Here is a 13448-nt window from a genome sequence, read left to right as displayed (position 1 = left end):
CACCCAGATGCGCGTTTACTACAACCGTATGGTTATATTTAACGCGTATAGGGAATAGCACCAATGCGCCATGTAAAATGTTGATACAAATGTGGTCCTACAGGAGACTGGAGTCACGATGAAAATAAGTGAATTACTTTTGCTCCTGATATATATATATATATATATATATATATATATATATATACACGAATGTGTATTGTTCTTATTAGCACCAAAGCCGCATGGATTAAGAAGGAGCGCAGAGATGTCAGACGGGCCTCTTTCATGCTGGGCTGAATGTGATGATACTCATTCATTCCAAACTTGCTTCACAGAATCGGCTAACTGCCGCTGCGTCCAGGTCTAGTCATGAAGTCGTTCAAGGCTGCCGGCAAATACTCCTTCCAGAAACCGAAATCATTTCTCATCGAGGACATCTTAGGGAAGGGAGACTCGGTACGTAGCAAACGTTCTCAGGCCGATGTACACGTACGGGCTCAGTTATATATTACCATGGTGTGGTTGCTTATTAAAAATGTGAGCTCGGATGCATCTAAGGTATGGCCAGTTTCATGCATCTGCGTGTCTAAATGCTACAAATTCATTTGTGCTATCATACTCGTCTATAGCGCTATTGTCAAGCAGCACTTACCGACTTATGTCAGGAAATATGCTGTGATATTCCTGTTAAAATTCCTTCTTTTAAAGCCATTTCCACCAATGTAACAACTACCCCTTGATCGAATGGTGGTCACTCCTGTCTTCTGACGTTGACCTGTGACCTATGACCTGGCCGCAGTACGATTCGGACGCGGCCCGGTCCCCGGACGGCTCGGAGGAGCGGTACGCGGAGCCGCGCGGTCTGCCAGAGCCCCCGGGCGTGGCGCTCTTCCCGGCGGCCGCCGTCGGCGCCAGCATGGCGGCCGCCGCCGCCGCCTACCTGCCGCACTACCTGCACAAGCAGGAGGCCGCCGCCGGCTTCCTCTTCTCCGGACCGCCCGGCTTCTCAGCAGGTAGGTGCGCAAGTCGCGGCGCTCTGTGCGCCCACGGGCCAAGTACGGCCGCGCGACAGAGTCGCACGGGTACGCCGCAGTGACGCGGAACACGCGCTCTCCATGTTGGCGTTCTTTACGGGTGTGAGAAAGACGGCGGCCTGATCCCATGGGCGTGTCTCTCCCAGCAATAGCGAATGAGTGCGCTAATATCTGAGCGGGGCCGAATACCACAGCTGTAATTTACCCGCCCCTTCTGATTCCTTTGCTCATCCTGCATCCTTGCGACGCATCTTACTACCTATCACATGTCACATACTATGGCCGTCAGCCAGGGCCTGTTGCAGGACATCTATATCTTGGATCCGACATGACAGATCCAAGACACAGATTCAGCTAGTCCTATCCCAGGCACGAGTGTCGATTTGCATTCATTTGTGTAGGCCACTGCCCTCCCCCCCCCCCCGCCCACAATATCCGATTTGCGGCCTCCCCCAACGATGAGTTTGCCCCCCCCCCCTCAAGGCAGCCAATCCAGTTCCAGAGTCAAAGGACAGTAGGACAGTATAAATGGGAAACCAATATTATATCAATTTTACAGAAGTTTTTTGATAATTGTTTCACATGTAAAAGGACAAAGAAAATGAAATATGCGGTGTCATTTTCAGCTGAGCACAGCTGACTGAGCTCGTCTTACTGTAAGAGCTTCGAGCTCGTACCGTGTTTACTTGAGTATTTTCGGCTTTCCCTCGCATGGTTTTTCGTTTTAATTGCAGACTTATACGTGCTGTTGGCTCCGATGTTGTTTTGCGCGATTGTCTGAGTGCTTTAACATTATTCAATGGCGTTTAGACACCTACAGACTGCAGCGAGTTGCGTTATTTTACCACGATACGATGCGATGTCTTGTCGGAAATGGAAAACAAGCCGGTGAAATGTCGAAAACCAGAGAAGTGAGCAAATTTGGAGCCGGCAACGCTCGAAAGAACCCCTGAAATGTGCCAATCTCCAATGCGAGGCAGACCGAAGGGAACATATTTGGGTAACGCTATAGTTTCCTACTCAGTTGGGTGGTAATCAAACTCCATTACGCTGAGAGATAAAGTGGGTCGAATCCGAGCAAAAACCTATTTTTAGTGTAATTAGAGCTAGGGCTTCCCTGCCCAGCCCCCTAGTCTATTTTGCGGAACTACACCCCTACGGTCGAGGCTTAACGGGCGTGACACGTGACGGATTCGCGACTAAATTGCAGTTTCCAACAAACCGGGCGGCGTCGGCGGGCCAACACCGGGCGGCGGGCGCCTGACGCACGAGAGCAGCCGTCGTGAAATGATCCCCTCGAAAGCCCATCGAAATGTATTCGTACGAATAAAAAATTGGACTGGGCAGTAAATTTCGCATGTAAAATTCTCAAGGTGCCCCCCGAGCAGATAAAAAGCGCCAGCAACAAGGAAAGAGAGATTTTGTGTTTATTTGTCTAGTTCCTCCGCCCAAGTCCGGCACCGGCTCACGGTGCTGTAAAGGCTAACTTGTTCCTTTCATACATACATATATATATATATATATATATATATATATATACTATATATATATCTACTATATATATAGTATATATATATTATATATATACTATATATATACTATATACTACATATATATATAGTATATAGTATATATATATACTATATATATCCTATATATATATATAGTATATATATATATATGTATATATATATATATACTATATATATCCTATATATATATATATAGTATGTATATATGTATATATATATATATATATATATACTATATATATATATATACATATATAAACTACGCGAGTGAAGCATGCCCCGGACTACGTTCTGCAGGCTCGAATTTACATCCTATGGCGTTCAAAGGCGCTTCTTTCGTGACGCTGCCGTTTCCATCCGCTTACCGACCGCCGCCTAATATTAGCAAGGTGGCCGACACCACGCGGCCTACAGAGTCTGCAAACCCGGGCACCGGGTTTTTGTTGTTGTTTTTTTTTTGCTCCGAGGCTTGAGAGCTCTCGCGGTGAAAGCTGTGTCAGGTAATTCTCCCACTTCTGGGTCATGAACAAAGGTTGAACCTTCGCAGACGAGCATAGTCACTGAGAAACCAGCTCGACTAGCAGCGCTTTCACAGTCGATCTGTGTTCCGTGTAACGCTGGCATTTTGATCCTTTTATTCACCATACATTTGAACTGAAGCGGGTTAGAGCCGCTTTCTCCTCAATGGCACAACGTCTCAGAACTGTCTCCCTGAATAGCAGCAGGCTCGCAAAACGTGTTTGATGAAGTGAGCTCAGAAAAAAATATTTTCCAGAACAGCGCATGTTTCTAAGCGATTTGAGGAAAGGTTGAGAACCATTTCCTGAAATATGTGTTGCGGAGTGCTTGTGTTTTGTTCTACACTAGTTGAAATACATGTGGTTTATCGATGGCATTTTTGGAATGCCAAAAAGCTTTATATAAACGGGATGCAAAGCCAGATTTATTGTGTACACCATCCTTGTTAATACACAAATATATACACCAGACAACCACAGACGCGTAGAATGGTACATGGTGTATATATTTCACATCTCAGCCTGCAAGAGGGACGTGCAATTACACCCCTTCAGGTTCACAAAACAAGTACGTTTATAGGAAGCGGATGCAAACTGCCAGCCTTCCATACGTGATTGCCGCGGCTACGTACATATGCTTACAAACATATGTGATGAGTGTGGTTAATATATATATATATATATATATATATATATATATATACAAATATATATATATATACAAAAAGCTTCTCGGAAATAGTCCACTTATGTTCTGGTTTCTGGCCATCCATTAGAAGTATATATATATATATATATATATATATATATATATATATATATATATATATATATATATATATATATATATATACTTCTAATGGATGGCCAGAAACCAGAACATAAGTGGACTATTTCCGAGAAGCTTTTTGTATCTGTGCTCTTGTGGCGACTTCCAAGGACAACCATGATCTCATATTTCGATTTATCACTGAATAAAGACCACCATATGATTGTGTTCAACGAAAAAAAAACATAAAAGGAAGATATGCCAGCACTACAGCGGGCTACAGCGGGACTACAATTCACAGCTGTGATGGAGAGCAAACTAGCTGGTCAGTGGGGGCAGCTCTAACTTTATACGCAGTCGCTTTTGCTCGCTTGATGTCAACGGCCCTGCCGTCAGTCGTGAGTCAGCCCCACAGCCACCCTGCCTGGCAGTTCTGTCCATGTGTGCACTCACAGCCGGGAGTAGGGCTCTTATGCAGGATATCTCGGTGATTAAAGACCCTGGACGAAAGCAGCACTTTCTCGCATCTCACCTCGCTCTTGGATTTCATATTCAGGTATTGATCAGTCTTGGCTCAAGCTGAATGACCTGAACGTAACGAAACCCCATCTGGTATATATATATATATATATATATATATATATATATATATATATATATATATATATATATGCAAGTTTTGTATTACGCTCGGGCAAATGTACATTTAATCATTAATCATTAATTAAATGTACAATTGCTCTTGGGTACAAGCTTCCAGTAATAAAAGCGTACTGCCTAAATACACGAATATATATATATATATATATATATATATATATATATATATATATATATATATATATATATATGTGTGTGTGTGTGTGTGTGTGTGTGTGTGTGTGTGTGTGTGTGTGTGTGTGCGTCCATGCGTGTGTGTGTGCGTGTGTATATGTACCTTCCTCCCTCCCTCCCTCTCTCCGTCCCTCTCTCCACTGACTTGCTCCGTGACCGCCAGGACTGCCCTTCTCCACGTACTTCTCGACGGACGTGGGCCGCGTCTGTCGGCGCCGCAAGGCGCGCACCGTGTTCTCCGACCAGCAGCTGCACGGACTGGAGTTACGCTTCAAGTCCCAGCGCTACCTGAGCACGCCCGAGAGAGTCGAGCTGGCTGCCGCTCTCAGTCTGACAGAGACGCAGGTCAGTCGCCTCGGTCTGACAGAGACGCAGGTCAGTCGCCTCGATCTGACAGAGAGGCAGGTCAGTCGCCTCGGTCTGACAGAAACGAAGGTCAGTTGCCTCAGTCTGACAGAGACGCAGATCCCTCGCCTCAGTCTGACAGAGACGCAGGTCAGTCGCCTCAGTCTGACAGAGAGGCAGGTCAGTCGCCTCAGTCTGACAGAGACGCAGGTCAGTCGCCTCAGTCTGACAGAGACGCAGATCCTTCGCCTCGGTCTGACAGAGACGCAGGTCAGTCGCCTCGGTCTGACAGAGACGCAGGCCAGTGACTTCAGTTTGACAGAGACGCAGGTCAGTTGCCTTAGTCTGGCGCAGACGCAAGTCGCGCTCGGTAGCAGCAAATTCGAGTGATGCTGTTTGAAAATGCGTGTCTGCCTCATGAGGCAAGCCTCCTGAATATGTGTGTGTGTGTGTGTGTGTGTGGTGTGTGTGTGTGTGTGTGTGTGTGTGTGTGTGTGTGTGTGTGTGTGTGTGTGTGTGTGTGTGTGTGTGTGTATGTATGTGTGTGTGTGTGTGTGTATGTGCGTGTGAATGAAGTTTCCTCCAATGGCCAGGTGAAGACGTGGTTCCAGAATCGGCGGATGAAATACAAGAAGCAGCTTCGTCGCTCGGACGACAAGGTGACGGGCTCCGGGCAGCCAGACACGCAACTGGACCTCTGTGAGTTCGCTGCACATCAGACCAAATCGAAGTGTGGAAACCCCTCGCAGCGCCAGACTTCCGTGTATATCCATCACACCAAACGCAATGAGCAAACGGAGAGTAGCAGTGTTGTTGTTTGCTCATTTATTGATGCGTGTAATAGTTGTAATTACCGGTGCCTTCGCACCAGATGAAAATGGGAGCATTCGGAAACCTTCAACGCCGGGAGAAAAATAATCGCTGGGCTTTCGAACTAGGGATGAGTTTGTTTATCCCACATCGACCCTTCGCCACTGACCTATGAGGTCTCCACCGCTGCCAACACGCTGACCTTATGCATTTTACTTGCGGAGCTCGGCCCATTGCACTAAACCACACATCACTACTCTTTCAATTTCATTGGGCCCAGCCGACTCCTTGCGCCTGTCTGCGACAGCAGCATGCCCAAATGATGTCCATTGCCAATTACGCCAGGCAATGAGGTTTGATTGTGGCGCACGTCACCACGCAGAGCCTTAGATATGCAGTGTGCTTATTGTATACTGCAAGTCGAGCCTAGTTTCACTGTCACCTCAGATGTAGCCTAGGCCAGCCGAGAGCACAACTGCAGCTGCCCGCGAGCTGGCGTGTGCCGGAGGCATCCCTCCCATTAACCCCAGCCCCCCCCCCCCCCCAAGCGCCACCGCCGTGCGGCCGGTCTGCCGCTGCCTGACCCGGCCGATTCCCCTGGGACAGACCTGAGCAGCAGCGGGTCCCCGCCAACGCACCTCCAGTCCGGTCAGGGCGACCGGCGTCACGACGACGACGACGACGAGGGGGACAGGGACGACAGCGACGAGGACGTCAACGTCACCGAGGACAGCCACCACGGCTTCCACTAGCTGGTCGTCTGGTGCTGGTGGTCGTGCAATACTCGCCGTTTCGCTGCGCGGGGACAGACCTGCGGGAACTCCGTACATACTCTGTATGCAGTGTGCGTCGCGTGTACACTACCGGGTGTTTTTCTACCGGCTCTGTGCGGCGCGCGGCGCGGGCCCGTCCGCCCCGGACTCGGGACCGTCTGTTGACTGGGGTCATGTCACTGACCGGTCCACGTGAGGAGACCGTTCTTCAGTTAATTTACGTGTGGCAGGGCGGTGCCTGGCCGGTGTTTGTGTTCAGTCAGCCTTTCGCCGCAAGTTGACGTCACGAGCTGAACGGAGAGTTCGGGATCGGTCCGCAGGGGTTCTGACGGCGCGGATTAAGGAATGTTGTAAGCCTCACATGGCTCCAGACTTGGCTCTCAGCAACGCGAGATCGCTTGTAACAGTGTTGTTATTATTTTGCACGGGTGTAGGACATGCACTGGTCTGCATTCCTCGAGATAATTCGAAATTCGAGATAATAATGAGTCTAAAAAGACAATTCACGTCCGATGACGCAGTCACACGAGAAAAATAGCTGAGAGTCTCATATTGCGAAGCAGACATTATACTCAAAGGACGTGTAGTACAATGGAGATTTCAATCATTTTTGTGGAGTCTTCGCTACTTGAAGCAGCTCGAGATTTTTAAGCGGGAAAATAAGTGAGCATAATTAAAGTACTTTGTACGCCTTCAATTGAGTTTGAAGCCACCATCTTGACGAGCCTGCTCTGGTACATCCGTACAATCCTCGCTTTGTGTGGTGTATGTCACAAGGACAGGATTCGCTCTTGGTGTTCGGAAGCTGCATGTGAGCCAGAGGTCGCCCCCATCCGAGTTGTTAACAGTGTACTTTTTCACCGTAAATGAAAGAAACGCTGTTTTCAGATCTCTCTGCGGCTGCATCTATATAAGTTTAAGGTGATATTGTCGTTTTGTCGGATGTGTCGAAACCTGAGCCGACCTCAGCTTAATGTGAACTATTTCTAGTCATAAATAATACACGTAGATATGAAAGAGTGCTCTTACGTTACGTTCGTGCTGACACCTGTGATCAAACTGACTCTCCTTGCTGGTGCAAACGCGATGTTTTCTGCAATACAAAACAAAACAGGGCGAACGATGTTCGTGCGTCGAGGCTGCCGTTGAAGTCTAATCGACTGGTATCCATGCTCATTCGCTTAACACTAGCGTGCTCACAAACCCGCCGCACTTTTTTGCATGGCAAACCAGCGACCATCAACACTCCTTCAATCATTATATTTTTATAGCTGACTTCAGATACCTACCAAGATCAAATGGTTTACAGACGGTCTGTCAGTCTTGCTCTTCCTTTTACTCGAGTTCTAACTTTGATATACTAGAGTCTGGTCGCCCGCAACTAGAGCGGTTATCGCCTAAGGCTTCCACGTGGCGACCTGGGCTCGGGTCCCGGCTATGCCATGGTCCTGGCGGTAATGTGGTCACCGCATTGGTATTAGCTGGGGCTCAATACGACGGTACGCGATGACGTGCAACAAATCTGGCCCCCCTGATCATCCGCGTTCACTGTCGCCCCATTGCTGGCTGCCGCCAATTTCAGTGTCGGCAGCATGACCCTCCGCTCTCAGAAACGCAATCTTCGTCCTCACGCCTTAAAAGGAGCAAATACAACTGTCAAGCTTGCCTCCAAGTATACATTTTCTGTCCGGCTACCGCTGCAACCTTTCAATCTTCGTAGCTAGACACTCTTCAATCTACATTCTCACCGAAATCATTGGGAGATAGAGTATCTCTCTTTTAAAGAGGTCATAACTGTCAGCACGCTCACGTGAAAACGCTGACAGGCCCAAAATCACCGGTCCGTGCACGATTTCCAAAAAGGATGTCATTTGGCGCGCGGTAGTCTATTAGCTGCTACGCAGGAGCCAAATAAGTAGGGATCATGTCGGGTACTAACGTTGTCATTGACGGGTAAACAAGGTCAAAATAGTCCATTGTTGCCTACTTACATGCCAGGCAACCCGAACTCGGACCATAACGCAAAGTATACCAACCAACACGTCGTCGTCGGTTGGCCGGAGGCGAAGGAACAAGGAAGGTGTGGAATCTTTGTTTTGACCCAGCGGTCAGCAAAAGCCAAGATTTGTGATTTTTTCCAGTTGATACACAACACTCTTAACAATTATCCAAATCTGATTACAACGAAAAGTTAGCTTTTCGGCTCACCGGAGGGAATCAAGTAGGTGAAACATGAGAGTCATGACCATTATAACACGCTGGTCAGGAGACACGCTAAAAATCCGTATTTGGTCTTCCTGATCGCAATAAAACATGCGCATCAACACGCTGTAGCCGATTGACTGAATGTGATCAAGCATGGGGGGTGTGGACTTAATGTTTGGTAACCCATGGAACAGCAGACGCCAACCTTTGCGTTTCTGCTGTTGCCGTGATAAAAAAAACGCCGATTGCCGCGATAAATAACGCCGACTCTCATCCCGAAATGCAATAAAAAGCAGACCATGCGACGTGCCGTAGTCAATATGCTGCAGACCAACAAGCATGCAGCATGTAAGTCAGGAGTGTGGTGACCTACGGCTTGACAAAGTCTAAAAGGTTGTTGTAAAAGGGGGTTATGGTGCTATTTTGAGCTTGTCAGCAGTAAAACAGGCACCAAATAAACAGACCCAACCAAAACAACACGATTGTGTTTTCGGGACATGGGGAAAATATCGCATAATTTGACCTGAAGTTAGGGGCATTTTGCATACACTGTGCTTTGCCAAGCATCATCAGTCAGGTTTTCATTTACGAGTACATTCATTCGACTTGCTCGAAACCTTACGTCAAGGGAAGCCACAGCATGCCACACCGTAGCAATAACGTTTTGGAAACAAAACATTTCATCACTGACCAAAAGTTGAGTGTCGGCCTACTGCACCTGTGGCACGTAGGCTGAGGTTGTTGGGCAGACGCAGAAGAGCAGATGGTCGGGTCCCTGGAAAACTACGACGCTCTTGGGCAGCGGTTCTGATATTTCAGGCTTTCATAGTGTCAGTGTAGCTGACACTGTGGGTGTGGCTGCGGTTATTTGCAGCAAACCAAGAAATGTCGATCCGGTGAAGTTAATCGAGTCCGTTTGATGTGGTCGGCCACACAAAAGTACCTGCTGAAATCCAGTATGCAGGTAGGAATATAGATGTTCCTTCTTTGACGACCTGGAAAATACCTCTGTTCCATGTGGTTAGCGGGAAGAAGAGGATTCGCCGTTCGGTCGGAGAAAGTTAGGGTCACACCGTTCTAATCAAGCTGAAAATTGCATAACTAGATAACTATACAATCAGCTTCTCAGACAGCCCTTTCAGCAACCGTCCATCATCGTCTTTGAGGGCATCAGTTCCAGTCGATCTGTCTTGCCGCGGCCGTGGTCGCCCCGGCCACAGACGTCGACGCGGCCGTGGCGCGTCGCCCGCGTCGGGAGGCAAAGTTTGATAGAGCAGAGCCGCCCATGCAGCGGCAGCGGCGGCGGCGATTGTTCGGCGCCCGGCGCCGAGCGCGCCGCGCGCTGTCGCAGCACGTTCCCGGCGTCGGCCCGGTTTTCAGATCTTTATCACATCATTGGCGGGCACTTTGCGCCATTTGCCGGCGGCGGCGCGCTTCAATAGGCGCTGATTGGCAGCTCGAGCGGGCCGTTATTGAATTGGTTACCGCTCCTAACGTCTGGATCAGGTTAAGCAGCTGCAGCCGCCGGCGTAGGGCTGCGAGTCAGCTGGCGCCGACGCCGCCCCCGCCGCTGGGGGGGGGGGGGGGGCACCTGACGGCGGCAGCTGACAATGTGTCCGCTCGCGTTTCCAGACCCCTCCTGAGTCCACACGTGCGCGCCCGGCGGTGCCCAGCGGGGCGGCGCACCGCCGGCAATTAGGGTGGACTTAGAGCTAATAACGGCACTTGGCGCAGATTATAGCCGACAACACATCCGCGTTAAATGTGATTAGTTGTTGGTGTTGGGGAGTCGGCGGCCAATGACGCGGCCGGCGACACAAGAGGAGACGCGTCGTCCGCCGCGTGCCCCGGCGGGAGGTGGCGAATCATTGGGACGTCTGTTGAAATTATGCGGCTCGTGCACTCTGCACTCCATTTACATTGTGTCTCCATGACAAGACGCCGACAAGCAGTCGCTCGCGGAGATCGGGCAATACGCCTCTTGGTAATGGATTGCACTTAGTCGTGTGATGTGTGGTATTTCAATGACTTTTCGTGATCACACATCGGCGGGCAGAGGCCGCGCGTCTTCGTCTTGTGTGCTGAGGATAAAGCAACGTTCATTCTTAGCAGTTTGGAAACAGTGATTGAAAACACCGATCATTCCCTTCATCTTTACCACATCGCGTTGGAATGGTTTGTCTCGTATCTGTCGGATAGGCGCCAGGGGGCTCTTGTCAACTTTACCGCTACCGGAACCGGTGAGTTCTGGCGTCCTGGGGCTATATCTTTTAACCCAGCTTCTCTCTCACCCTTTTGCTGATGACTCCCCACTCGCCAGTGAACCGTCCGCCTTCTGTAGGCTGATGACGTCAAAGCTGTTTGCAAGTTAACGTCTCAAGATGGCGGACCATTGCTATGACAGGGGCGTCATCGTCCGGTCATGTGATCCACCGGATGAGGATGAGGACTCCACAAGCTGCAAATCATTCACGACAGGCCTCGGATGAGAGCCCGACTGGATCGTGTGTTTCAGCGAAACCGAACTAAAAACGGGCGTGACGTACGCAATCTGAGCGACGCTCTCGATTCGGAACTCACCTCTGTCTCGAGCACATCCGACATAGTCAGCGTTAATGAGACGCTTGACTTCCTCACGCAGCCCAGTCATTTGCAACCCGGCTCAGCTGGCCTAAATATAACCGTGGCGAATTATAAGTGGCTTATTTTGTTTATTTTCAGCCGGCTTTGCCGTCCTGTAACATCATCTTGACACGCATGGCCGATTCCCATCAATGCGGGTCGATCGAGCAAAGCACAGGTGCCTCATTCGGCTAGCAAACAATAACTAGTTTGATCTGATCTGTTCTTTGTCGCATCATGGTCAACTACACCACTTCGAAACTCCTATTTTGACTCCAAAACGTGAGCGGCAATGCCCATTGTTTGCCTGGGGAAACATTCTATGAGAAAAACTGGGCTCTATTTCTGCTGCGATGCTCCTCTTGGCATGTGCCACCTCGAACCAACCGTGCACAAAGGCTTTTCTAGAGGTGCGTAAACAGCGCTTTCCGGTCTGTTGACCTCATTACCGAATTCCGGGAATGCGCTCGCAGCTCATTGGTGTACAGAAAGCAAACCTTTGGGATGGCAAGCCTGCGTTTCTAGATCGAGGGCCTTAAAACCGCATTATAAGCTCTAGGAACTTGTCATAAGAACCCGATGTCATGAACTGGTCTGGTTACTTATGCTTTGTACTCCTAATTAAAAGCGCATTTAAGCAATGGTTTGAAACAAAAAATATAGCTTTTTTGTCACTAGCTGGGATGTCCGGCGCAGGGGCACAGCCAGACTCGTGATGAGGGGACGCAGGGTTGACGAGTGGTCCCCTGATGACGAAAGCTCCGCCCCCTCCCCCCAAAAAAGTCACCAGGCATGGCTCACTTGATTTCCAGGGAGCACCATTTTCTTTGTTTAAGTTTCACTTTACTTTCTTTAAGTGGAACAAAAGCCAGAAGCTATCGGAAGATGCAGTTCTATTTGCATTTTGATGTGAATAACCTGAAGGAGAAGGGCGCGGAACGACCGCCTGAAATACGGGTGGTACTTTCATTTTAATGGCTCAATGAGCTCTTTCTAAACCGAGAGCTTTCGGGGGTTTTGGCTCAAATCTGGGCTCTGTCAGAATATTGCTGTGTTCTACAAAGATGCTCAGGACCCGACAACGCGGATTGTTGATCAAAGTGGGCCAGCAATTTGTACGAACATGACCAACCTACATAGTGTTAGAATGCCAACCCTCATGCTGAATCGATTAGTGCAAAACAATTATGTAACATAATTTTGAACGTGCGATGCGATTAGTAGCGTTGCGCTTCGCCCCTGGCCCTCGGCCAGACCCATCTTCGGTCGGCAGTCCTGGCCGCAGGTCCGGGGCGGGGGGGGGGGGGTCGATCCACTCCCGCTCTGCGGCCCGCCCCGACGGCGGTTGGCAGTTCTGTTTGCAGGTCCGGGCGGCGGTCAGCCCCCAGCGCCTCCAGCCCTGCTTGTCCATCCCGCTGCACGAGCTGTCTGACCTATCAGCGGTCGCCCGTGCCGTCCCGACTGCCCCGTCACGACTGCCCACCCCCCCCCCCCCCTCCCTGCCCCGGGACTGGCTGTCAGCCGTCAGTGCCGATCGCCGCGGCGTGCTGACCCCTATCCGGCTCACCGCCGCCCCACTGACGCCCACCGACAGCGCCCAAAGGTCAGCGCAGTCCACGTCAGCAGGGCCGCTATGGTCTAGCTGTTGGCTCAGTGGAGCAATTATGGCGTGACTGCCTTCAACGAGGCTACATCTACTTGTATGCTGAAGCTTGACATCGGTGCGCTCGGCCGTTCAATACGCTCGCCTCCTGCTTCGACATCCACGGTTCCATACTTGCCCACAATAGATACCAGCTCCTCATGCGCGGTTCACATGCAATGGACAAAGAAGCATACGGGAAAGAAGAAGACCTGATAAGTTCCGTCCCATCGCTTAGGCGGCTCCAACAGAGAACCTGTATCTGAGAGCCTGAGAGAACCTGAATCATCTGTAAAACAAACAGCTGACTGCAGTAAGCACGCTCCGCCGTTGAGGCCTACGCCGCTGTCGACTGCGTCATGTCTTGCGCGGAGTTACAAAA

At 49.8% G+C, this 13448-nt stretch overlaps 1 protein-coding gene across 1 annotated transcript; it reads left to right on the top strand.

The window, feature by feature from the left end:
• The first annotated feature begins 320 nt into the window (after positions 1-320).
• On the top strand, positions 321-7703 carry LOC119108411 (brain-specific homeobox protein homolog). The gene is made up of 5 exons (XM_037231985.1): positions 321-438; positions 782-995; positions 4833-5014; positions 5608-5713; positions 6431-7703. The coding sequence occupies exons 1-5, from the start codon at positions 352-354 to the stop codon at positions 6574-6576; spliced, it is 735 nt and encodes a 244-aa protein (XP_037087880.1). The 5' UTR covers positions 321-351; the 3' UTR covers positions 6577-7703.
• The last annotated feature ends 5745 nt before the right edge of the window (positions 7704-13448 follow it).

Source organism: Pollicipes pollicipes, unplaced genomic scaffold (assembly GCF_011947565.3).
Source record: "Pollicipes pollicipes isolate AB1234 unplaced genomic scaffold, Ppol_2.1 Scaffold_2555;HRSCAF=2994_pilon_pilon_pilon, whole genome shotgun sequence".
Taxonomy (NCBI): Eukaryota; Metazoa; Arthropoda; class Thecostraca; order Pollicipedomorpha; family Pollicipedidae; genus Pollicipes; species Pollicipes pollicipes.
This window is presented reverse-complemented; position numbering and strand designations above follow the sequence as displayed.